This window comes from Pipistrellus hanaki (assembly GCF_964339955.1).
Source record: "Pipistrellus hanaki genome assembly, chromosome: 3".
In the NCBI taxonomy this organism is placed as follows: Eukaryota; Metazoa; Chordata; class Mammalia; order Chiroptera; family Vespertilionidae; genus Pipistrellus; species Pipistrellus hanaki.
The window spans coordinates 20576551-20604261 of record NC_140505.1 but is presented as its reverse complement, the minus strand read 5'-3'; the positions used below and the strand labels follow the sequence as shown (position 1 = coordinate 20604261).

At 42.5% G+C, this 27711-nt stretch overlaps 1 protein-coding gene and 1 pseudogene across 8 annotated transcripts in view; both read right to left on the bottom strand.

Annotated features, from left to right (window-relative positions):
* Positions 1–414: 414 nt before the first annotated feature.
* Positions 415–809, bottom strand: LOC311620295 (large ribosomal subunit protein eL30-like; annotated as a pseudogene). The gene has a single exon. The product of its transcript is annotated as a large ribosomal subunit protein eL30-like (transcript).
* Positions 810–6268: 5459 nt separating this feature from the next.
* The window catches only part of TACC1 (transforming acidic coiled-coil containing protein 1), a 78890-nt gene continuing 57447 nt past the window's right edge, over positions 6269–27711 (bottom strand). For all 7 annotated transcript variants that reach the window (XM_084879739.1, XM_084879740.1, XM_084879743.1 and 4 more), the window contains 8 exons: positions 26829–26881; positions 24612–24737; positions 22736–22812; positions 19117–19160; positions 17644–17804; positions 16734–16840; positions 13170–13290; positions 6269–12042 (listed from right to left, as the gene is read on the bottom strand). In XM_084879739.1, coding sequence (XP_084735865.1) covers positions 11974–12042; positions 13170–13290; positions 16734–16840; positions 17644–17804; positions 19117–19160; positions 22736–22812; positions 24612–24737; positions 26829–26881 — 758 coding nt within the window. In that variant the 3' untranslated portion in view covers positions 6269–11973. The remainder of the gene's footprint in view (positions 12043–13169; positions 13291–16733; positions 16841–17643; positions 17805–19116; positions 19161–22735; positions 22813–24611; positions 24738–26828; positions 26882–27711) is intronic.

Here is a 27711-nt window from a genome sequence, read left to right as displayed (position 1 = left end):
TACTACCACTCAGCTGTACCCACAATAATGCTGGTCCTCAGGGTGGAGGTAAAGAGCTCACAGTCCCTCCCTGCCCCTGTGCACAGACCACATAAGTACCATGATGCTCGGGAGAATAGGGAGATGGCAGGGGAGAGAAAGGGTAAAGGCCGCTTTCTCCCATCAGCACTTTCTCCCATCAGCACCTACCCAGGCTCGGCACGTGGTAAACGCTCAATAAACACTCAAAGCCTCTTGGAGCACGGTCACTGTGGGATAGGATACAGCAAAGGGCAGAAGTAGAGAGCTAGCCACAAAGGAAAAAAGTTGAGAGAATCTTTGCAACTTTCCTCTCAGTCTAAAATGATTCCAAAATCACTTTATTTATTTATTTATTTATTTATTTATTTATTTATTTATTTATTTTTGCAGGTATTTAAACCAAGCTCTGGTCAATTTTATTAAAGAAAAATTTCCCATGATTTACTTTTCACCAGTCTGTTCTGGCATGCTTCTAATGATATCAGAATCACCTGGGTCAATGATAGCCAGTGTGCATACCCTGTAGTACTTTCCACACGCTGTGCCCAATTCAATATTATTGCCACTGTAGTGATGAACACCAGTCTTGGCCAACATGGCATAGTACGCTATTTCAGATTTCTTCAAGGCTGGGCAGTTGTTGGCCAGGATGACCAGCTTCGCTTTGCCTTGTCGGATCATCTTCAGCGTCTACTTGTACCCCAGCATACACTTGCCACTTTTCATCACCAGCTGGAGCCTAGAGTTGATGGACTCCGAAGACTTTTTGTCTTCTTTGCGGCCACCATCTTCCTGCCTTAAGTGTGGGACGGCCCCCAACCAGATGCAGCCGCCAAGATGGCCGGGGAGTGATAAAGCCAAAATCACTTTAAAAAGTTGAGGAGAAGCTAGTGGTTATTTCAACTATTGAAATATTTCAAGTGACCAATTATTTGTCCAAGACCTCTGGAATTCTCTGGTTTCTATTTGTGTGCCATTGTGGGAACCTTCTGGTTTTCTCCTTTCGTTTCTTTCCTTAATCCAACCCCTCGGATTCAAACTTCCAGTTTTATCACACTTCTCAAAATATGTGGGCGCCTCCTGACTTAGTCCCTTACTTATGTAACCCTCGTGTGTTAATTGCTCAGGGTTACTCAATGGAAGACCGGCATTGGGGGGTAACAGAAAATCCCCTAAAACTACAGATAAGATTTAAATAAGAGATCTCGTTTATTGCGTATCCAAATGTTTACAATTTAGAATTGAACTGTGCAAGAGAGTTAAGTATAAGAACCTGCCATCAAGGAGAATTCTTGCTTCTAGCAGAGATTTCATTTTTTTTCAAACATGAGTCAGGTTAGTTGTTAGCTGTGGTAGCAACACAGAAACAGGGCATCGAACCTAAGTAGCCCACTCTGCTGTCACAGGGGGGGAAAGGGTTTGGGGGAAGGAATGGAGAATTTTGCTTTCTTATTCTTTTTTTGTTAATCCTCACCTGAGGATATTCTTTCCCCATTGTTTTTTAAAGAGAGTGGAAGGGAGAGAAGAGAAGAGAGAGAGAAACATCGATTGGTTGCCTCCTATACCTACCCCAACCAGGTGGGCTGGGCATCAAACCTATAACTTAGGTGCATGCCTGAGGCCATTTGGTGCACAGGCCAATGCTCTAACCACTTAGCCACAGGGCCAGAGCTCTTCTTCCTTTTTAAAAAAAATAGATTATTTTTATTTTTTAAAAAAATATATTTTATTGATTTTTTACAGAGAGAAAGGGAGAGAGACAGAGAGCTAGAAACGTCGATGAGAGAGAAACATCAACCGGCTGCCTCCTGCACAACCCCTACCGAGGATGTGCCCGCAACCAATGTACATGCCCTTGACCGGAATCGAACCTGGGACCTTTCAGTCCGCAGACCGACGCTCTACCACTGAGCCAAATTTTTCCACTCTGCTTTCTGAACGCAGCTTTCTGATCCTGTCCTAAAGTTTTGATTTACTTCAAGTCCCTATGAACTTCGGTGGTTGGTGCTCTAACTCCGCAGCTTACTTTTAAAAGATGGGGGTTGCAATCATAAATTATTTTTTAACCCCATAAAACTCTCTATTGATTTAACAATTCCCCTTCCCCATAACTAAAGTGAGTGGCTTTCAAACTTTCAAAACCTTTTTTTTTTCTTCTTCAAATTTCCAGGCTGCCGACATTTCAAACTGCAACCCAATATGTATATAAACATGCAAGTGAAATAGAAGTTTCTCAAAACAGTACTTACCTTCACTATTTATTCTTACAACAAACCCTCTTCTTTCCTATATTCTTCTGATTCATAGTCTCTAAAATGGGTTTTGACCTGCAGGTTGAAAAACATGGCTCTCAAGGCTGTAAGTCTTTGGGAGTGGAGCCCCCCAGTGGCCATTCACACACATTGGCACTGGGAACTGATGCAGGAAATAAAAATCATATTTTAGACATCTTATTTTTGCCAAAAATTGGTGATGTTACAAAGATCAACGGAGAAAGAAAACAAATGTGTCTGGAAAAATCAGGGCCTTATAAGAGACACATTACAGTAAGGGCCAGCCTTTGGGTGAAACAGAAGGCACATTTATTATATTATTGCACATCGCCCTGAGGTCTGGACCAGTCTGTCTGGACTCTAAGAGTTTAGTGAAATATTGTAATTATGCCTGAATGCACCAAATTAGCTAAGTGTGCTGTCTGTCATTTTTGATGTCTAGAACAAAAATGCCTTTCTGAGCCTACCGTTAAATCACTGTGATTACGAGTTTGTACATCTTAAGAACTCAACACATTTTGTCAATTTAATTTACTTTCAGAAATTCAGATGATACAGGGGGCCATCCTTGCTGGGCATGAACTGAATCTGGGAGCACACTAGTGTGTGCCAGCTTGTGTCACAGGAGCATGAACACACACACACACACACACACACACATACTAGAAAACAAACAGACAAACACCAATTCCATCTACTTGGAATTGCTAATTTCACATATTTGTAAAGGCACCTAGAACATAGGAAACTCAAACGTCAATTAGCCTTTGCTTTAAATTGGCTAGATAATTTCTGTTAACTGAGTTATGTCTTCAATCTGTTCTTGCATATGTATTCCCATGGGAACCAAACTTTGAAGGATGTACACATTTTGGCAAAGGAAAAATAGGTCACAGAATCCTTTTGCGGCTGGTACAGGTCTGGGGAATTCCGAAGTTGTCTGGAACACACGGACTTCCATTCCCTACTTACTAGCTCAATCACCCCAACATGGGGATCCATCTTCAGCTAATCCTCCACTCCACCTCCTACCAATCTCAATTAAAAGAATAAAGTTAGCCCCAACTGGTTTGGCTCAGTGGATAGAACATAGGCCTGCCGACTCAAGGGTCCCAGGTTCGATTCTGGTCAAGGGCATGTACCTTGGTTGTGGGCACATCCCCAGTAGGCGGTGTGCAGGAGGCAGCAGATCAATGTTTCTCTCTCACTGATGTTTCAAACTCTCTATCCGTCTTCCTCTCTGTAAGAAAATCAATAAAATACATATATTTTTTAAAAGAATAAATTTAGATAACTCCTGTTTCCAAAGCTTTGTTATGTTTAGATGTCTAATAAAACTAACAAAATCATCCTATATAATAAAAAACTAATATGCTAATCAACCAAACAGTGGAATGACTGGTCACTATATGTGTACTGACCACCAAAGGGCAGACACTCAACAATTTGAGAGGATGCAGGCTGGGCTGAGGGACACCCCCAACCCCATGCATGAATTTTGTACACCGGGCCTATACTCCTAACTAATAAAAGAGTAATATGCAAATTGACTGTCACTCCAACACACAAGATGGCTGCCCCTATGTGGTCAAAGATCTTGCCCCCATGTAGACACAAGATGGCCACCACAAGATGGTCAGCAGGGAATTGGGAAGGACCAGGTCTGCAAGGGAGGACAGTTGGAGGTGATCAAGCTTGCAGGAAAGGGCAGTTGCGGGGGGGGGGGGGGGGGGGGCGCGGGGAAGGAGAGGAGGGGAGAAAGGGGTACCCAGGACTACAGGGAAGAGCAGTTGGAAGGAACCAAGCCTGCAGGGGAGGGCAATTAGGGTCAAAGAGCCTGGCAGGGGAGCAGTTAGGCATTAGTCAGGCTGGCAGGGAGTGGTTAGGGGGTGATCAGGCTGGCAGGCAGAAGTGATTAGGGGCAATCAGGAAGTTGGGCAGGCGAACAGTTGGGAGCCAGCAATCCTAGATTGTGAGAGGTATGTCCAACTGCCCGTTCAGGCCCGATCCTACTGGGATGGGGCCTAAATGAGCAGTCGGACATCCCTCGAGGGTTCCCAGATTGGAGAGGGTGCAGGCTGGGCTGAGGGACACCCTCTCCCCCCATGCACGAATTTCATGCACCAGGCCTCTAGTAATATAGATATAATACTATCTAAATCTAGAGAAATGGATTTAAAAAGCATGAAAAAGACTAAGTGGCCATTAGTTTTGTTGCTCATTTTGACTGAGGGTGATACTGTCCACTTATATACAAACTACAGATTCTTGGCTACATCACCTCTCTCTCTGACCCTTTCCCTCAATTATAGAATGACTAACATTAGTAGATCAAGTTTTGTTCATACTTTGGCCACTGGCCATAGCAGGAAATTACTGTTCATCATGACCTAGTACATACATATTTATATCTGAAACCAATTTTATGGAGCAGTAACTTATCCTTAACTGGTGCAATGCACTTTGATATCTGTCATATTTTCTCTTATTAAAATACTGACGGCCATGCACTAAGATGATCCCATGATTCCCTATTTGTAAAAATGTGACATATTGAGTAGTCTCATATTATCTATATAATAAAAGTCTAAGCTACCATTATGGTGAATGACCAGAATGACCAGTAACTATAATGCACACTGACCACCAGGGGCCAGACGCTGAATGCAGGAGCTGCTTTCTGGTGGTCAGTGCATTCCCACAGGGGTAGTGCCGCTCAGCCAGAAGCCAGGCTCACAGCTGACAAGTGCAGCAGCAGTGTTTGGAGCCTCTCTTGCCTCCATGACAGCACTAAGGAACAATGAGCCAAGTGGCAAGGAGCAGCTAGCAGGTGGATGGTAAGGAGCAAGGGTTCCTGAACATCCCCTAAGGGGTCCTGGACTGTGAGAGGGCACAGGCTGGGCTGAGACACATACACACACACACACACACACACACACACACACACACATCACACCAGTGCACGAATTTCGTGCACTGGGCCTCTAGTCTAACAATAAAATTCTGTAAGAGAGCAGAAAGGTAATTTCTATCTTATCCTTCCCCTAACTTCTTAGAAAATGATGCAATTTCTACTGTCTTTAGGATTCGGTAAATGGCAGCGCCACCTCCTCCAGTCACGTTAAGGAGTCCCCTCCTGACGGTTCAAGGAGCACACTAGTGAAAAATGTTTTTTGGAACTTTATAGGCTGTAAGGTCTTACAGTGCAGCCAATGGTCAGCAAGTGACAGTGGATCCCCACCTAGGCTGTAAAATGGAGCCTCTTATCTTTTCCTACAATATAACATATATACAATGCCCTGGCCAGTCTCCCAGCCCATTAAGCAGAGTTGGCCTAGCTCCGTGGTTGGTAAACTGCGGCTCGTGAGCCACATGCAGCTCATTGGCCCCTCGAGTGTGACTCTTGCACAAAATATCTGTGCCATTGAAACTTCGTGGCCCATGCGCAAAAGTTGATTTTCGGCTCTCAAAAGAAATTTCAATCATTGTACTGTTGATATTTGGCTCTGTGGACTGAGTTTGCCGACCACTGGCCTAGCTGGTACTGAAAATGATTTTCCTGGTATTAACCTAGAAGAGACATAAAATATCAACTATTTTCTATGGGCCATTCTGCAATGTTTACACAGTGCTGGCTTCTTGGGATGACTTAAGTTCTTACGACTTGAGAAATGCCAGGGCAGACAAGAAGTCTGGAAGCAAAACCAACAAGCGTCCAATTACTTTGTTTGCACAGATGCAAAAGCGTGGAAATTTATATGGTAAGGCCTGAATTCCAAAGTTTGTTCGTTTTGTTTTTAATTACACACCCAACCGAATGCATAAAAGCCCACAAAATGAGTGCAGTGAAAAAATGTCATCTTTTCTATTTTTAAACTGAAAAATGGAGCTCATAAAAGTGAAGTTGTCATAAATTTTCACTTGGGGACAAAAACCACTATAACCAGGAAAAAAAATGCATATTCACACCCATATGTAACAGTGGTAAACAGTTTTTATTCAGGCAATGAAACATGGAAAAAATATATTAGTAATCATTATAATAATTTCATTTGTGTGAGTATAACTTTTACAAATATTTACCTGACATATAAAAGGGAAATTATTGTGCATATAAAATTTATGTAGATGATTACTCCACACAGCACAATCCTGATAGCAGTAGTCAATGCAGCGTCCATTCCTCGAGACGAGGCTCTCACACACTAAATGGCACCCGTGGGGACACAGTGGAAGCAGATGTGCAATTAACTTTTACTTGTTGGCACATTAGTACACATGGGTATCTACTGGCAAACACACTTGCTAACAGCAACACTGGAAAGTTTACTGCCACCTCTGAGATTTAAAGAAATGCTGGGTCCTGTCCCATCAGGTAGGAAGGACAGGACTGAGGCTGTAGGTATGGTGACACCTGCCCTGTATCTGGAAGGGGGAAGGGTGGGTCCGAGTTCAGATTTTCATAGGTCCACTTGGAAATTTTTAATATAGAATATTGGTTAACCATGTGACTTGGAAATGTGTTTTGGAGTATATTTCAGACACCACTGAAAGGCAGTGGGGGAGAAAGTGGCATCTTTATAGTTCTAAAGAATCGATACAGGGAAGGTTCAAACCACACCTCAGCTCCACATCAGGCCTCCTCCAAATGAGTTAAGACTGTCGGCATCGCACACAACAACTTTATATTATAACTATAATCTGAATATATATATGTATATATACATCTGTATACATATATGTAATAGCTGTAACCATATTATAGTTAATAAAGTCATTCCTTAGGAATCTTGTTTGTCCAAATCTAACTGCATGCTAAGAGGCACAGAAATGGGACTGCATTTGGACAAAGAACTACGAAAAGTGCAATCTTTAATCTCCAGAATGCTAACTAGGCACCAGGGAGAGTCTTCCCTAGAAATGCTGCTGTTCATGTTATCTTCCAGAGGAGATCCTTAGAGAGAAGTCTGATTTCTTTAGCTTTACTATGGGAGACTCAAGGTTTGAGTGATAAATTGCTTTCTAAAAATCACTGGGATCTGGAGGCCAGTCAAACCTTTTTGGGCAGAAGTCTCCTCAAAATATTTCTATTAACATCTCTGAAGAAAATGACTTCTTAGACCTTTGGCCTGACATTCTGGGATTCCCAGATTATATTTGTATTTTAATAAGCAAGTAATAATCTGCTATCTTTAAAATTCTTCGGAATATATACATCTTTACTTTAAAATCCTTTGCCTGAATCATTTCATCTTTTAACACCCAGTTTCTCTATTTCTAATAAGAGGATAAAGTGAGAAACCAAGTCCAAGAGCAAGCTCACATGGTCACAAAACCACAATGAAAAGACAGTTCAGCGAGACGACTGCTAATTGTAGTGAAAAACCAAAAGGAAATACAGAGGGAGCTTTGGAGCTTTTACACCGCTAGAAAGGATGTGCTGGATCACTTCCAATGAGGGCACACAAGTTTACCGGTTCCTGCTCGTTAAAAATTCCATGGTGAGCTCCAGACCCCAGCAAGCCCTTGTTTACTTTTATTCAAAGTGAGCGCTTCCCTCTGGCTGCTTCAGACAGACAGCCCAGGAACACTGGGGGCAGTTTACTCCCCCTGTTCACAAATAGTACTAACTCAGGGCTGTCCAACCAAGGTCTAGGTATTAGCGTGCGAGTTGCACAAAGCGTGGGACAGGTGGAAAGGTTAACCGGCTCGAAAGAAAATTCAACTTGAACCATCCCTCAAAACCAAACATAAATCTTTCCTTAGATTCCATATCATACTGGAAGGCAGCTAGACCCTCAGACGTGTTTCTGCACTTCCTAATTTGGGCTGGGTCTGAAGAGGCTGGAAACCACGAGAGAAAACCGGGCTTCTCCATTTTTCCAGGACAAAAGGTGTGGGCAGGCCTTCAGGAGCTTCTCCCAACATAGTTCCTCTCAGGAGGTCTGACTGTAACAGACCAACTGGCCAACCTAGCAACATACTGCTCAGTCTCCAACTAAAATACTTTAAGATGAACTATCTACACTCTGGCAAAGTAAACAACTTAAGCAATGTCTCTGGATCCAGAGTCTCAACAAGATCACCGAATACTTCCCAACTACAATCTAGGCCAGCAGCTTGCATTCATGTCTTTCCACTTTTGTAACAGGGTTACTATGGCCTAACAAGGAATCTGGCTCTCTAGGGGCCAACTCTAGGGTGTCTTCTTACTCCAGAGTTCTAAAAGTTTGGAGTTGGTTTGTTTGTTTTGTGTTATTATTTTTTAAGAAAAATAAACAAACATACTTTATTCTGTCCAGTATAGTCTCTTGATTTGCCAGCTACATTTTTATTCTCGTTGGAGAATATCCACCTATTACATTAGAAGGAAGAACATGTTTTTGTAACGGTCATGGCTGAGAGGCCAGAGGCAAATATTACTTAAACCGAGTCCTCTCGTATTCCTTGTGCAGCAACTTCACTCTAGGGCAGCGGTTCTCAACCTGTGGGTCACGACCCCTTCACAGGGGTCGCCTAAGACACCCTGCATATCAGATATTTACATTATGATTCGTAACAGTAGCAAAATTACAGTTATGAAGTAGCAACGAAAATAACTTTATGGTTGGGGGTCACCACAACGTGAAACTGTATTAAAGGGTCTTGGCATTAGGAAGGTTGAGAACCACTGCTCTAAGGTCTAGTTTTTAAGGAATCTCTTTTACCAGTGTGCTGGGGAAGGATTGTCGTCACCTGTTTAACACATAGCTATCTTTTTTATATACACAAGAAACCTAAAAAGAGGACTAGGATTTACGATGAACACCATCTATAAGCCTTCCATGCTTAAAACAGATCAACAAACAGAAAGCAAGTAAACATGGACATGTCACCAAAATACAGCAGCAAAAAGGTTTAGCAATGTTTCTGCAAATGCAGTGGCTTTTCTTGGTAGGAGACGGCTAAAGGAGGAAATCAGCGACGCCACCTGGAGACACTGAGCTAAACTACAGCACAGCACTCACATTTACCCAGGGACTGTTTTCAAAGCCCAAATGATTGTCCCGTCACCTCTCCAACCACACACCACTTCTGTTGTTCTTTTTTGTACAAAGTGGTAAGACCATAGGCTTTAAAATACAGCCTAAGCACCAATTGTGTAAATGCATATTGATAAAATGTGACTCTGGCTTTAAAAGGCATTATTGACCTCCTTGGGGCTAAAGATTGCACGCCTGTGAGCAGTACACTTCTAAAGAGAATTCGAGTTTTAGGATCTACAGAGGCTCTCCACCTGGCACAATTCATTGTGAAGGTGGATCATGCAATAGTGTTTTACAGGAAAAGCACGAAAACTTACAGGTACTGAACACAGTGCATGTGACCATGAAGACCTTCAGGTGGTAAGGTTAAGACGAGTGCTTTAAAACACCTGCAGGGTCTGGTTTTGCCTATCAAATGCTGGGAATTTTCCTTTTGGGGATTAACAGGCTCTCCTCTCCTGAGCAAGCCCAGGGAGAGCTTGAGGAAGTGGGTTCTGTGTGTGCGGGCCTGCTCCCTGCACTCCGCTCCTCTGCTATTTAAATGGCCTCTGTTTAAAACACTCCAAATGCGCTGATTTTCAGAGTGGTTCACATGACTTTTACTGCCCGTTTTGTTAAAAATTCTGTCTTACGTTTGAAAGAATTTTTTTTTTTTTTTTTTTTTGCCTCAAAAGAAAATATCTGAAGAACAAGACATTCCCATTTGTGAAAAAACAACTGTTTCTTCCACTTTACTTGCTGATGGGGTTACAGTCACCTTTTAATTATAAGATCATCAAAACCTTTTACAAGATTTTCTCAGTGGATTTCAAATGATCAAGAGGAAATATTGGTTTTGTAGCAACAAGTGAAGCAGAAAAGAAGTGGCTCAAGGACAGCCTAGCCACACCCAGTTCCTAGACCCAGTTCCGAGGAAACCCCACTCAGCTGTCCCTGCAGGAAGCAGCCACCGTCAGCTTACAGACCCACCCAGAGGGCCGCACTCACACTCGCCAAGGCTGAGGAGTGTCCAACACCCAGCAACAAATGTTATGGCGAAGCCTTCCCTGGACGTGAAACCTGAGCCGGGGTCATGAGTCACATGTTCAATCCCCCAAAATCCTGAGGCTGGCATTCTGAGCTAAGACTCTATTCCAAAATAAGTTTTTACATGTATGGAAATAGGCTCTTCTGTAGGTTCTTATTTGACTATACTTAGGGGGAAACAGCAGCATAGGTAAATATACGTGAGTGTTTGTATATGTATGTAAAATGGGTACTCAGAGCTCCTTCATGTTTACAAATTAGAAGTAACAAAAGCCAAATTACCTCCTCAAATAAAACCACCAATACTGAAAAATTAAATTTAAAAGATGAAATAAATATGTCACACACAAAAAATCAGTCATGGTGAACAGGAGATGATCCCAAATAGTAGCCATAAAATCACAAATTTAGCACACTTGGAAAAGCAAAGTGGACTTCAAAATGAATGAAGACAGGCTGTGGTGGCGCCATGTTAGGACGAAGGGGAAGGAGGTGGGCATTTAAAAGGGGTACGGGGAGTGGGGTTGGACCCAGGGCTGCAGCAGGCCTCTCTCTCCCTCCGCCAGAATGGTTGTGGGGGGATGGGTGGGGGAGATGATGCCGGTAAATCTCAGTGGAAATAACTTGAGAGAATTATTTGAGGGTTCATTTGAAGGTCTGCTTTCCCTACAATATTTAGATTTATCCTTCAATAAAACAGAATTTATTGAAAGGAATGCGTTTCCAGCACTCCTTTTTTGCAATATATAAATCTTGGTTGCAATTTAATAACAAAAGTGAGCTTTGGAACATTTCAGGCCTGGCATGGGATGCAGCTTTTACACAAGTGATAAGGAAACAAAGGTACAAAGAGGTCAAGGGACTTCTCTAGCTCGTTTACAGCATGCTCTGCTTTCTCCAGAACTGACCTTTGGCACGTGCAATAAAGGCACCAAGCACACATTCATCGTCATGGGAATCCCAGTGGTGCTTCTGCCCCAATATATGAACGGTCCTAAAAATTCCACTTCTGCATCCGACTTTGATTCCTGCTCATGTGCAAAGTTCCTAACTGCTTATCTGCATGAGACATAGAACTGAAAGAATTAAGTTTAGCTCAGAGTTCTCCAGGGAGCAAAAGGTGTGGGTGCTTCCTCAGCCATAAGTATCTTCTAAATGGTAAAGCAGGAAGAGTTCCTAAAAAGCTGCTCTTCGCAATTACTGAGAACATTGGTTTTCAGAACCTATGTGCCTCTGAAGTGAATTACATGTGGCAATGGGAATCGTTGAAGTATGGGAGAATATGCTGTTCATGTTATGGTGCGGTTGAAAAGGAATTAATAAGGAAAGTACACAGCTGTAAAAAAAAAAAATGAATTCATACAGAGAAATCACAAACCCAACTCAGCAGCCTGTCTACTGGACCACAGGCGGCGCTGGGCGGACCCCAGGCCACTTCTTCGGCGTCGGTGCACCGCTCCAGGGCTCTCCAGGCTGTGCGCCGGCAGCACAGCAGGACAGGCAGCAATGGGCATGTGCTTTTTCAAAGTTTTCTTCTCTGCAAAAGGGCAACAATTCCTGGGTAAGGCAAGATACTGTGGTCATGACAGAAGCAGCCAAATGCAGATCCACTGAGCGACGGGGGAAACTCAGTCAGTCTTTCCCAGCTTGGCAATCAGCTCGTCGCAGATTTTCGTCAGTTCTTCGATTTCTTGGTTCTGAAAGACAAATGATACGACTGTGCAGGTCATCGGTGTACTGAGAATACAGGAAATGATAACCAATAGTCCCCAGACTGGCTCTACTCTAACTCCGTGGCTCTTTATACATCTTTTCTCCTTGGAAGAAAGGAGAGCACTATATCTTTCCCCCTGGAAAATGCTCATTTTGTGAAAGTTTATGCATAAACGGAGTAGGAGGTGAGGTTAGTCACTGGCCCTCTGCAGCTTGTCCATGAACCCCTTACTTCTCAAATTTTCTTGTTATCCTAGGAATTACCCAGGGTACCTGTTAAAAACACAAGCATCTGGGCCTCACTCAATCCATTAACATCTCCAGGGACCTGGGATTCTTGAGTCCTCATATCCCAGGAACTCTGTCTGATTTTTTTGTCAGAAGCCATGGTAAAAATGCTGTCCTAACTTAATGGAGGCCACAGGCACGAATACACAACTGGAGGCATAGGAAGGAAAACACTGGAGGCAGACAAAAACCGAAGTCTGAGGATGGCCGAGCAGCGAGCTGTGAGCAGCGAGCAAGAGGGACCATTGTTACCACTATTCACCTACAGCAGCTGCTCCCCCAATGCCACTGTTATTTGGGGCTGGGCCAGTCTTCCCTGAGGGGCTGTTCTGTGCACTGTAGGATGTTTGGCTGCATTTCTGGCCTCTCCCCACTAGATGCCAGTAGCATCTCCTAGTCATAACAACCAAACATATCTCTAGGTGTTGCCAAACGTGCCCTGCAAGGTAAAATTATAATCAAGGGGAAGACGGCTTTTATATTACATTAAAACAACAACAACACCACACACACACACACACACACACACACACACACACAGAGAACTTTTTTTAAAAGGGAGCCCAAGACCCAACTAAACAGTGTTTGGTCCCTGAAGTTCAGTTAATGCCACTTCCTCTCTGAGCCCTGCCTGTGAACAGTTCCCACCAATGTGCCTGGGAATTTCCTGGTTTGCCTGTGTGTTTCCCCCATGAACTGGCTCAAGGAACTGGACTGAAGTGTCTGGGCAAAAAGGCGAGGCCTCTTTCCTCCAGATCCACCACAAGCTGGCCGCTGCGGAGGACAGAAACCTAGGTCCCTGTGGTCACACCCCTCTCCGTACCTTCTGCTGAAGGGCCCTTTCCAGGGACTCCACCTTCATCTGCTCTTTCCGGAGTCCTGCGTGGAGAGCTGCACTCTCAGCCTTCGCCTTTGTTCGAACCTGAGCAATCTCTTCATTGGCTCTGTTAGGTTTTGTTTGTAGAATAAAGGAACAAAAAAAGCACATGGTTAGTCATCAGTCACTGTAAGAGAGTCAGGAGAGTAACCACTGACATCTCTGAAACAACCTAAATGAACTGACTTCATGACAAGAGAAAAACAAAAGGAATCGATGACCTAAATAATTCAATTTTAACTGGTAAACACTCAATTTACACACAACTGCTAAGCAAATTTGCATGGTGCAAACCAATGGTAGAGTTAATCTCAAAGGCCATGGTGTCCTTCAAAATTCATGTCACTGGAAAATGAATCCACATGAGTTTCTACAACAATCAAATTAGTTTTGTGCGGTTTTTAACCCTGTACAATAGCAGGTAGGATCATCCTCGAGATCATCACAGCTAAAGAGGCAGGATACTAACCATCTCATTTACGACACAGTCCTAAAAGTGACTTTATTATTGTGGGGCAAAAGAAACTTTTAAAAAAACATAAATGTCAGTTGATAAATAGCCAATTAACTGACAAAAGGATGGTAAAAACTCACTAATAATCAGAGACATGCAAATTAAGGTGATAAGTCTTAAAATCCGTCAGACCGGGGAAAATTAACAAGAATGATCTTGTCCTGTACCGGCTGAGACGCAAGGAAACAGGCTCACTGGGGGGATGAAAATTGGCCATCTCTGTGGAGGGCAATGTGATAGTAACCACTACAGGTTAACATGTATACACCCTCTGAGCCAGCAGTGCCCTCCCTGTTAGTAACCCATTCAGAGCAACATTCCCACTTGGCACAATGGTGAATTAGATTACACTGTAAGTTCTGACATGAAAAATGGCCATGCTATATTATCAAATGAAAAAGGAAATTTTGTAATATGCTGCCTCCATTATACTTTTTAATTTAGAAAGTCAAAGCTATTATGGGCAGTATTTGTAAAGGCACAAAGACTATGAGGGTACACAATAAATTTTGACAGCAGAACCTCTGGGAGTGGCAATGGGAAAGGGGGAACTTAAAAGGTTTTACAAGTAGGAAGACAGAGAGCAAAATCTATGTGTTACTTTTTAGTTAAAAAATAAAGTTGCCAAAACCGGTTTGGCTCAGTGGATAGAGTAGGGGTGTCGAACTCAATCAGAGAAGGGTCCAAAATCTAAAATCTAGCCTAAATCGCGGGCCGAATGGTTTACTGAACAGTCATAAACTGACAATGTCATAAACTGACAGCGGAGTGCAGTGATGACAGCGCGGTGCGGGCCACATTGTAAGGCCTGGCGGGCTGGATTTGGCCCGCGGGCCTTGTGTTTGACACATGTGGGATAGAGCATAGGCCTGTGAACTGAAAGGTCCCAGATTCGATTCCCGTCAAGGGCATGTACCTTGGTTGCAGGCACATCCCCAGTGGGGGGCGTGCAAGAGGCAGTTGATTGATGATTCTCTCTCATCAATGTTTCTAACTCTCTATCCCTCTCTCTTCCTCTCTGTAAAAAATCAATAAAATATATTTTTTTTTTTAAAAAAAAGAACATAGAAAAAATATATAATAAATAAATAAATAAATAAATAAAGTTGGTGCATCCTTCATACCACTCCCCAGGATAAATCCCAAATGTGTTGGATTTAAGAATTAAAAAATTAAGCCATAAAAGTACTAAAGGGAAAACATCGGAGAAGTTTTTATATTCAGCCCGGGGGAAATCTTTCTTCCTATGACAGGAAATCCTGACGCTGTAAGAAAAATGACTGCTAATTTCATAGCAAAAATACATGTCTGCACATCAAAACCACTACAAGCAGAGCCAAAAGGTAACTGACAAGCAGGAAAAATTATTTACCACTCATATCACAAAGGGCTGTCATCCTTAACAAATAAGTACTAGAAGCCTGGTGCACAAATTCATGCACAGGGAGGGGTGGGATAGGTCTCCTCAGCCAAGCCTGTACCCTCTCCTATCCAGGACCCCTCAGGGATCAGGCCTAAACCGACAGTCGGACATCCCTCTCATAATCCGGAACTGCTGGCTCCTAACTGCTCACCTGCCTGCCTGCTGGATCGCCCCTACTGTGCCCCTGTCAGCCTGATCACCCTTAACTACCCCACCGCTGGCCTGGTTGCCCCTTACTGCCCCCTACTGCCAGCCTGGTTGCCCCCACTACCCGCCTCCTCCAACCTGGAGGAGCCTCACTGCCCCCTTCCCCCACTGCTGGCCTGGTCGCCCCATACAGCCTGCTGTTCAGTCGTTTGGTTGTCCCTCACTAACCCCCCTGCCAGCCTGGTCACCCCACTCAGCCTGCTGTTTCGTCGTTACTGTGAGGGTGTTCTGACCAATTTGCATATTACCCTTTTATTAGTAAAGATAATGCCTATAGTAACACATATATAAACTGACAATAGAAAAATGGGCAAAGAACAGTCATTCAGAGTAAAGTAAATACCTGTATGGACAGCTGCTAAAATATGTTTAATTTAACTCATAAAATAAACATAAATCAAAACTACAATGAATAAAATAAATGTTCTGTTGCTTGCCAAAAAAAACACAAAACAAACCCAGAACAACAAAAAAAACCCAACCAACTTCACTGAAATACCATTTTTCATCTATTGTATTTGCAGAAAACCAAAAATCTGACCTGTTGGCAAAGCTGTAGGGAAAAAGAGACACTCATACATTGTGTAGGAATATAAATTAATAGAAGTCTAAGGAGGGCAAATGGACAGTATCATAAGTATAAGTTCCTATATTCTTTGGCCCAGCATCCCTTTCCTATCATACAGATAACTCCCATGCTTGCCTAATGATAATCATAAAAGGTTGCTTATTGCAGCACTGTTGGTAGCAGATTTTAAATAACCTGAAGGTCCAATAGGGAGGGACATTCCAACAGTGGAACATGCCACACGGCTGTCTTAAAAGTAAGGAAGCTCTTGGTGGATTGATAAAGGAAGATTTCCAAAATACATTGCTAAAAGAGAAAAGCAAGATATGCTATCATTTGTATAAAAAAGGAGATTCTCACAACATTAAAAAATGGTAATTACTGAGATGGAGGTGTTGGCTAACACTATCATGGTGCAATACGTAAGTATATCAAATTGACACACTGTATACCTTAAACTTACAATGTTATACGTCAATTATGTCTCAATAAAGCCGGGGGAGAAAAAGATGGGGGTAAAAGAGCATCTGGGAGTATAAAATAGTGATGACCCCAGGAGAGGAGAGAGGAGGAAACCCAAGGGAATGGGCATGGAGTATAGGGAGATACTGTATATCTTATTCTTTTTAATATTAGAACATGGGAAGATTCTACCTATTCAAAAAAAGTAAACACACACACACACACACACACACACACACACACACACACATCTAGAGTTGCAAAACAGTGATTTCTTCCTTGCCTCCATCAATCTTCACATCATGAAAAACAAAATTCTTATGTGCAAGCTCTTACTTGTCCAGTTTTTCTTCTGCGTGGATCTTCAAAGCCTGATACCGCTGTTCCTCCTGCTTAACTCTGGCTAAGTAATCCTGAGCACATTTTTTCAAGGCTTCTTCATTCTGTTCTCAAATGACAAGTGAAAAATAAAAGAAACGGATCATTTTCTTTTTTTCTTCTGCTGGTGACACACCATGTATCAGAGTCCTCATTTTTTTAAAAACAAGAAAACCCAATTAATTCAGATGCCTTTAAATTATACTATATGGTAATTTGAAACAGGCACAAATAAATCTACCGAAGAAATTCTAGATAATTTCTTCATGTATAGGTAAGGGGTATATATTAATTTTCATACAGCAAGGTTCAGTTACACTAGTACACCTGCTTTAGGAAAGCAGTTATTCAACTCTGAACGTCAATCTGATTGTCATAGATAAATTAGCCACTCTCATTTTTATTTTAATATGGACAAAAAGAATGTTCACTGCTATAAATGTTATCTCATTGACGGTAAATCAAATCAATACACCTAAATTTGAAACATTACTTTTCCCTAGAATATGCAACCTAAACTTCTCAGGGCTATCTCTAGAATCCCTTTTACTTTTACTAATATTGAATTGGTGCATTATCAAAATGAACATTTCTAGAATTCTCCTAAAGTCCGAGGGTTCCGCAGTTCTTATACTCCATGCCACACTCTAAACGTGTCTGGGGTTTACGGCCTGACCCAGGAGATGAATGACCAAGACATGCCACCCACAAAGAAAAGGAGGGAGAGGATCCTCCAGCTTCCCTGGAACAGAAGATCCAGGTCCACAGGGGCCCCAAAACACAATTTAAAAGGCTACCCACACTCTGGCACACACATCTGACGATCCACCACCACAGCAAAGAGATTCCAGAAGAAAGGACAAGCTACCTTCTTGAACCCTTCCAGAACACCTTTCAGGTTTTCATATCTCCTGAAGAGATCAGAAAGGGACCTTTCCACAGAGTTAAGGTCAGCCAGGGCCTGCTCCTTCTCCATGGTCAGTTGCTGGAAGCTTTTCTGAGAGGTCATACTTGTCCTTTGCTCATCTTCTGTGAATCACAATCAAAAGCAAAGGCACATTCAATCAACAAGCAGTTAGCAGCTGCCCTCCTGAGCTAATAAGCAGTGTTCTCGCTGGTGGGACCTAGAGTGGATATTACAAAGTCCTCACTTTCAAGCACTTACATTCTGTTGGGGAGAGATGTGGTGACAAGTGATGGGGAATCAAGGCAGGGTGGGGGGGGTTCCCTTTTTATAGAGAGTGACCTCACTCAGGAGAGATCTGAACAGATTCCAAGCAGATGAGGGGAACAGCTGTGGCAAAGGCCACGTGCTGGGACAGTGTTAGGTGATGAGGATGGTAAAAAAATACCACCTCAGTGCTTAAGTGTAGATAGACCTGACTCCAATTTCAGGATCAGTCCTTACAACACTGGCCAGAAGTTCTAAATCCAGTGCAGGAAGGTCAACCACTGCCATTCTGGAAAGGCACCATGGGTCTGACACTGGAAGGTACACCTGGCAGTTTAGTGAGCACACTGCACCACCTGGGGTACAAGCGATGTGCCTAGGCTGCCCATGTTCTAGGTACGGGGGGGGGGGGGGGGGGGGGGGGGAGCGGGGGGGGCAGGCTTTTCACAGAATCCAAGTGTTTGCCAGCCCCCAGCTACAGCTGATGCCCATCACTCATGGATTCCCTATCTGTGAATTTGCCTACTTACTAAAATTTATTTGTAACCCCCAAACCGGTACTTCTGGTGCATTCCTGGTCATTCACAGACATGTGCGGAACAGCTGAGGTTGAGAAAGGTGACGCCTTCTCGCTTTCTACTGTAAACAAGTGCCCTTTCCACAGTTACTTAGTGCTTTTGTGTGTGTGTGTCTGTGCTTTCTGTTGGTGATTTTGCTATTTTTAAAAAAAGATCCCAAGTGTAGTGCTACAGAGCTGTCTAGAGTTCCTAAGTGCAGGAAGGCTGTGATGTGCCTTCCGGGGAAAATACATGCTCAGTGAGCGTTGTTCACACATGAGCTATTAGCACTGTTGGCCTCGAGGTCAATGTTAATGAATCAACACTATATATCAAATAAGATGTCTTTAAACAAAAGCACACATAGGACAAGATTATGTAATTTCAAAACCGTTGTGACCAGAGCTTGCAGGAACCTAACCCTGTACTTCCCTAGAAGCAACAGTTCCTAGTGTTTGTTAACTGGGTGTTGGTGGCAACTTCATAAAACATAACTACTGCGAATAATGAGAATCAACTGTATCTAAGGTATGGACAAAGTGAAGTTTGTAAACTGATTTTAAATTTATCTATGGATCCTATGGCTCATTCCCTAGGAAAAAAATCTCCTTACCAATCATTTGGGCAATGGTCTTTTCATATTCAGCCACAATTTTCCTTAAAAATAAAAATAAAATTATTATCAGAGGAGAATTTGTAGACAATAAAAGTTGGAGAAATACTTCCCCAATTAAACACATTAACATATAGGGTAGGACAAAAATAGATTTACAACTGTTCATTTGGAAAATAGTACAATTAATATAATCCTATCTAATAAAATAGTATGCAAATTGACCATCACTCCAACACACAAGATGGTCACAACAAGATGGCCTGCAGGGGAGGGTAGTTGGGAGGGACCAGGCCTTCAGGGGAAGGCAATTAGGGGAAACCAGGCTGGCAGGGGAGTGGTTAGGGGGTGATCAGGCTGGTAGGCAGAAGCAGTTAGGGGCAATCAGGCAGGCAGGCAGGCAGGTGAGCGGTTGGGAGCCAGCAGTCCTGGATTGTGAGAGGGATCACAGATTGGAGAGGGGTGCAGGCTGGGCTGAGGGACACCCCCCCCCCCCCCGCAGGCCATCTTGTAGCTGCCATCTTGTGTCCACATGGGGGCAGCCATCTTATATGCATATTACTCTTTTATTAGATAGGATTATATTAATCTATATTTATAAAAAGCTAAGTGACTAACCAACCGTTACATATGACTCGCACTGGCAATTTAAAAATAAACGTTGACTCGGGCATGTGCAATACATAGAAAGCTCTTGCTGCTGCCAATCACGTGTATGTCTTGATCTGTCATTGTCAATCATGAATTTGGTTGATACTTCTATTATGGAGAAAGGGTAAATGGTGACATTAAAATATTTCTTCTAATTAATTTCAATGTGCACAAATCTGTGCACCGGGCCACTAGTTGTACTAGAAGCCCGATGCATGAAGATTCGTGCTAGTATGGGCCTTCCTTTCCCTGGCTGCCGGCACTGCCTTTCCACTACGGCCCAGCTCCGGAGCCGCCTCTTTCCACTCCTGCCCCACCTTCCCACACTGCCCAAAGGCCCTGAGAGACTGGGTGTGGGGCTGAATGCTTGCATCCTGCCCGGCCCCTGTGTATGCAAATTAACCGCCATCTTTGTTGGGTTAATTTACATATCACTCCTGACTGGCTGATGGGCATAATGGAGGCATGGTCAATTTACATGTTTGTCAATTATTAGGTAAGATTATTTTCCAATACTGACAGATTTACGTAACCCATTTATCCACTTTGGATCTCTTTTTTTAACGTTAATACAAGATCTGTTAATGTTCAGAAAGGTTTTTCTTAAGATTTTATGTTTAACAAGCCTTCGTTCTATTTGTAGGAACAACTACCTTCACTTTTTCCTTGCCTCCAGGCAAAGAAATGATGTCCAGGCAATAGATTTAGGTTTGCTTAGACAAATCAGTATTTTACAAATTAAGTTACAGTAGCCCTCTATTACCCATAGCTTCACTTTCCAGTTTCGGTTACCTTCAGTCAACCACAGTCCAAAAATATTAAATGAAAGATTCCAGAAGTAAATAACTCATGTGTTTTAAATTTTGCACCGTTCTAGTGTGATGAAGTCACACACCACCCCATTCAGGCCTGCCTGGTATATAAATCATCCTTGTCCAGCGTCTCCAAGCTGCATATGCTACTTGCCTGTTAGTCACTTAGCCATCTGAATTATCAGATCAACTATCTCAGTATCATAGGGCTTGTGTTCAAGTCACCCTTATTTTACTTAGAGAAGCCATAAAGTGTTCCCTTTACCTGAAAAGATGAATAAAGTACAAGATAATGTTTTGAGAGAGACAAACCACATTCAAATAACTTTCATTATATTATACTAGAGGCCCAGTGCACGAAAATTCGTGCAGGGGGTGGGGGAGGGAGAAGGGTCCCTCAGCCCAGCCTGCACCCTCTCACAGTCCTGGAGCCCTCGGGGGATGTCAGACTGACAGCTTAGGTCTGTTCCCCACGGACATTCCTGACCCCCATTCCTCTGCCGCCAGTGGCCTCCCTCTGCAGGAGGTTGGGGACGGCTGGCCCCATACCCCGATTGCCCCTCCATCACTGCCCCTCTCATTGCTGTCCCCTCCCTCTGCCCAATGGCACCTGCCTTAGCTGGCTAGGCCCCACTTACCTGTCATTTTGCTGTTCAGTGGATTTGCAAATTAGGCGTTTATTATATAGGACTGTTAAAACTGTTCTATTTTATTATAGGTTATTATTGTTAATCTCTTGTGTCTAATTTATAGATTAAACTTTATCATAGATATGTATGTACTGGAAAAAGTACATGTAGGTTTCGACACTATCTGCAGCTTCAGGCATCTACTGAGGGTCTTGAAACATATCGGTGGTAGGTAAGGGGGGAACTACTATAAGGACATTATGGGGGCGTCTTCCTAAAAGATCTGATCTGTGTTCAGGCTTTCCTGGCCCCAATCCACCATTTTTGACATCTGTCCCCTCTGATTTACATACAAGTTTTATTTTACTTTCCTAATCCCCAAAGCAGCTCAGTTATTCAAAGATCACCTGTCATGTTAATCTTCCTTTAAGAGAAATGCAACAATGTTGGCCTAAGTGATGGTGCTCTTCCCTGTGATCCATCAGTAAGAAACGATGGCTCCCCCTCTCCTCACTGGGCGTGCCCATCACTTTGACCCTGCACCCAAGCTTTTAACACATAATAGCTCCTATAAGCTCTCCAAGGACAGGGGCTGTTCCTTCTCCACCATTCCCAGAATGGTGCCTTACACTCAGTAAAAAAAAATGCTCAAAAGAACAGATAGCCCTGGTCAGTGTGGCTCAGTTGGTAGGGCTTTGCTCCATGCAGTGAAAGGTCGCTGGTTCAATTCCCAGTCAGGTTGCAGGTTCGTATGGGAGGCAACTGATTGATATTTCCCCCTCTCCCTCATCCCTCCTCTCTCTCTAAAAAAAATTTCAATAAAAACATCTTTTAAAAATTAAAAAAATAACAATAATACAAGAGACACAAATTAGCATGGACTTATTTAAAATATTTCCTCATCATTCAAGTGCTGACTGTATAAATTATTTATGCTTTTTCCCTCTTCTTTGATGCCATCTCTAGTTAATCCAGGGCTCCTAAATCTCCTTTAGAGAGAGTGAGCAGCAAAAATAAAAAGCTTTCAATTTTAAAATGTCAATCAGTTCTGTTTCCTGTTAACATGCTTTTTATAATCTATTGATTGGTTATGAGATTTGACGCTACCATGAATAGATTTTTTAAAGTATTATGTAAAGGGGACATCTGTAATACTTTCAACAATAAAGATAAATTTTTAAAACATATTATGAATTATATTGTCTCCATAACTAAATGTCAGGACATCTTATTACTCTGTATTTCAAAGGGATATTTTTACAAATCTGTTATTTCAAAAGATAAGAATTATGTGAGTTCTCCTTACTTGTAATGTTCTGAACACCCCAAAATAAACTACAGTATTTGACTATAATGCCTTGTGAGCAATGCTCATGAAATGATATTATCAATCACAAATATAAATAGCATAGCCCCAAGTTCTCAATAGCTTGTTCTTTGATAAGCAAATATTTTCATCATTTCATTTGTACTAAATCTAACAATGCATAAAGGCATGCAATCCCTTGCCCAAACCTCCAATCTTACCTCATCTCCAAGACTTCTTGTCGGGTTTCTTCGTATTTTTTCTTCCATTCATTTGCTTCAATCTCTTTAGTGATTATCTAGATTATAATAGAAAAAAAGCTTGATTTTACCGATTCAATCTATTACAGCTTGAATTTAAGACTGAAGACAAACAACAGTTTTACCCAAGACATTCACTATACAGTAGGAATGTACACTTCATCATCTATCTAATGCTCATAAGCATTTAGAAAAATAAACTCTTAGCCATATGCTATGCTGGAAACTTAGCCACAGGGTAAAGGTGAGTAGAACATCTCCTAGGAAAATTCCAATTGGTAACTAAGATCCCTGTAAATTCAACCTCAGGCCAGGGTCTGGCTCTCGCTCTGTAGGCCCAGAACACAGATTGGGACAAGACATCCAGAGCAGAGAGTCATCTGACAAAGAGTCACCTTAACCCAAGAAGATACCAGTGCACCAATCTTAGTTAGGATGAGAAACAAAACTGCCACAGTCAGAGCATTAGAAGTTGGCATGACCAGCATATTCTCTTTCTGCAGAGATTTCTGATTGCTTGATAAAAACAGAGTCAGAAAGAGAGAGTCGGAAGTTCAGTGCTTCCAGCCAGTGCATCCATCTTACTACAGGCTGTGCAGAACCCATGGGGATGCCCATGCTACATGGAAAGGAAATTATCTAAATTCACTGCTGCCTGAAACACCATTTGCCTTGCACAGGGCTTGGATGGGCACACCTAGTTCTCCTTTTATTTACTTCTCTGTGCTTCTCTCTAATTGGTACGTTTTACTTTGGAGCCTTTAATCAGGATCCTAAAAGCTAGCTTATCTGCTGCAGTGACTAAACACATCTTTCCTTTGATCCATGAGGGGAACACCTCATAGTTTAATTCTCAGGAGAAAGGTGAGTCATTTTTCTTTTACGAGATTAGGGTGGGAGAGAGGAGCTCCTCGATACTGCACCCAAGCTGACAACAGGGTTAGTTGACATCTCTCATTACCAACCTAATGCTATTTTAAAAAATATATATTTTTATTGATTTCAGAGAGAAAGGGAGAGATAGAAACATCAATGATGAGAGAGAATCATTGATTGGCAGCTCCTACACGACCCCTACTGGGGATCAAGCACACAACCTGGGTGTGTGTCCTTGGCTAGAATTAAACCTGAGAACCTTCAGGCCTCAGGCCAATGCTCTATCCACTGAGCCAAACCAGCTAGGGCCTTAATGCCATTTTTTAAAACTTTAAGAGAGATGTATCAGAGGTACTTAAACTACTTTCATCACATTATAAAAATAAAATTACTCCACCTGCTTTAAAATAGGGTGGAGTCACCAAGTAATACACAAGCCACGTATATAAATATGGCACAGAAATATAACAGGAGAGAGTGGTAACTGATTTCTAATATATAACAGTGCCATTCATACTTTTCAGATCACCCAAGGCCTAGCAGTGACCTACTTTTGGACAGAGGCTGCTCAAGAAACACGATAAAGGCATTTGAGAGTTAAAGAATAAATGAATGTAGAAAACAATAGTATATTAGTGCAAGTCCAGAATTTAAGCAATTTTTATGTAGGAGCATATATGCTCTGTAAAATAAAGGCACTGATTTACAAACTCATGTGCATAAAATTAGCAATTTTTTATATTTAAAATTTCAAGGCTAAAAGATAAAGAGGACACCACAGTGTTAGACCCCAGCATCAGCGGGGAGCTTTACAGGGAGCCCTTTATCTGAGCTGAACAAGCAGCAGGAAACACGAACTTCCAGCGGGGATGACTGAGGCCAGCAGAGATGGAATCGGCCTGCTGCACACGACTTTACAAAGAAATGGAGCGATAAGTGGGTGGAACAAGGAAGCATTTACCTCTTCTCTTATCAGGGTGAGCACGGCTGTCTTATCTGACTCACTGAGGCAGATGCCATCCAGGGGGCTCTCTCCTCCACAGGCCACGGACACGGGGGCCTTCTCCACAGGGGACTCCAACGGTCCCTGGGGACAGGAAGGAGAGAGGTTACATTTAATACGTTTAATCTTCAGCTTCTTAATCCTAAGTATCCTTCAGTAATTTCCTCATTACTACATTGATCACAATCTTTAAAAACATGTTTCGAGCAAAAAAAAAAAAAAAAAAAAAAAAAACACACACACACACAAAGAAACCCAGCAGGGTTTTTGAGAAATCAAGTCTAGTTACAGTGCTATCTGAAGGAAAAAGTTATTCTAATGATTATCAGGGTGTCTAGCTTGTCTAACAGAGAACCTAGAGAAGTTTTCTTCTTATCCCCCAAAAGAAAGTGTAATTACCATAGTGGTCAGTCACCAAAGAATTACATGAAAAAAACAGAACACTAGCCCTAGCTGGTTTGGCTCAGTGGATAGAGCATTGGCCAGCAGACTGAAGGGTCCCAGGTTTGATTCCGGCCAAGGGTTCAAGCCCGGGTTGTGGGCTCGATCCCCAGTGGGGGACATGCAGGAGACAGCCCCTCAATGATTCTCTCTCATCATTGATGTTTCTATCTCTTGGTAACTATTATAAGATAGAAACTTGCCAGGATCATTATAGAATCATCCTTCTCTAAAAAGTACTGAAAAATACACAATTTTGCAGATAGCCTCCCAGACCTCATCCAATACAGAAACTCTGGGCTTAGGCCACAGAAAAGGGAAATGCAAAGCCACAGGCTGGCAGTACCCATCTGCAGCAGCATTTGGGGGAGGGTGGCCACTATGCTGACAGAAGTGCAAAACTCCTAAGAAATACTATCTTGGGACAGAACTATCACTAGAGCCAAGAGTCACTTGTGGTGGGAAGCCTCTAAAATGGCTCCCGTGACCCCACCTCCTGGTAGTAATGCTCTCGGCACTCTCTTCCTTGGGGCAGGCTGGACCTAGGACTCACGCCTGTAGGGCACAATATGGTAAAAGTCATGGTAGGTCACTTTGTTTACAAAAAGACTCCAACTTCCATGCAGTGAGAAGCTCCATGGGGAGGTCCATGTGGCAAGGAACTGATAGCTCTGTCAACAGCCAGAGAGCATCTGAGATGTGCCAATGGCCACCTGACGGAGCCTGGAGGTGACCGCAGCACTGGTCTATCCCTTGCCTGCAGCCCCAGGGTTCCTGATCCACAAGTGATGGCATAATAAATGTTTGCTGTGGATAACCCCTGGACACTGATCATGCTGTTAACTTCCTGTGCCATGTCTATCATCAAGAGGCTTTCCCACAGTCTTGCTTCCCATGTAATTGTCCACAGGAAGATAATGTACTACGTTAGGCAAACATATTTGGTTCACCTTGTTGTTATACTTCCGATTCTAAATTAATACTTTTTAAAGTCTGTCTTTTGTGAGTGTTTATTATTCTAAGCCAGAATCCCCATCTCTAGGAACTAACTTTCTTGTGCCTCCCATGGCCTTTGTGTTATCAAGAATTTGACCATTCTGTTAACTTGATTTTCTTAGTAAGGAAAATATCTATCTATTCTAGAGTTCTTTAAGTTTTTTGTTTTTCATCAGCACAGCTGCAGCTTTCCTGCCACCTGCCACGCAGCCAGTCAGCTCCCACAGCCCCTAGGAACACATTCTAGTACAACCTTCACCACAGGTGTGGTTTGTGTCCATTCTGTACCTGTTGCCAGTGCTGTTCAAATAAATATAATGCAAGCCATATGCAATTTAAAAATCCTCAGCAACCACATTGAAAAAAAAGTAAAAAGAAACAGGTGACATTCAGTTTAATAATATAGTTTAGTTAACCCAAAACATTATCATCTCAACATGTAATCCATATAAAGTTAGAGACATTTTGCCTCCCTTCTTTTTATGCAAGTCATCAAACACTGCTTGTATTTTACACTCACAGGACATCTCATTCAGACTAGCTACATCAAGTGTCAGTTGCACATGCGCTAGTGTGAGCCCCTCAAGTGAAGAAGCTGTGTTTTATTTATATTTCATCCCCATCACCAAACAATGGCCACAATTTATTTAAAGATTTAACATGAGCCTCAAAACAAATGCTGAAAAAAACCTGAGCTCCACTTAATGCCCCCCTCACCTGCAAAGCTTAGGAACTTACAGGCGTGGCAGATCCATCTTTCTCCATCTTCTGGCACGTCTCTTTTTCTACGCCTAAAACACAGAGTCATTTTTGTAGTTAGCCCAAGAAGCTGGTTCTTTCCCTTCCTAGCGAAAGGCACTGGGAAACCCCCAGTGTAGGCCCAGAATGACATCGACAACACACGAGCGCACTCCAAGTTTCCACAGGGGCGCAGGCTTCCTATTGATCACAGTGTTGTCCATGTTAAAAGTCCAACATATTTAGAAGAAAGAGTGTGGAGTTAGTCAGTCATAAATGAAGCCACAAACTTCAGGTGCAAAGAACAGCAAGTCTGCCCCCTTGTGCCCATGTACTAACCACGGGATTATTTCAGGAAGAGGAAACACTGAATGCTGTTGTATTACCAAGTCTTAAACTCCAGCCTACCAGGGTACCCTCAGTCTAATTAGTGTAAGCAGTAGCAGATAAAACAGTAAGCTCCAAACTGCAATACCCACAAAACTAAATTCATTTTGTACCTCCTACTCTACCACCAGAGACAACATTTTAAAAAACCTAACACTACACGTTTTCTAATGAAAGGAATATGCTCTCACTGAAGACAAATTTTTTAATTGATATTTAGAGAGAGGAAGGGAGAGAGAGGGGGGGAGGGAGAGAAGAATAAATGGAAGGAAGGAGAGAGAGACCAATTGAGAGTGAAACATCCTATACACCTTGCACTAGAGCCTGCAACCTGGACGTGTGTCCTGACTGGGAATCAAACTGGCAACTCTTCAGTGCACGGGATGATGGCCAACCAATTGAGACACACTGGCCAGGACTGAAGACAATTTTAAAATATTTTAAAATTCTATACTACTACAATCTCCCACAAAGCAATAACAAATTATTATTTTAG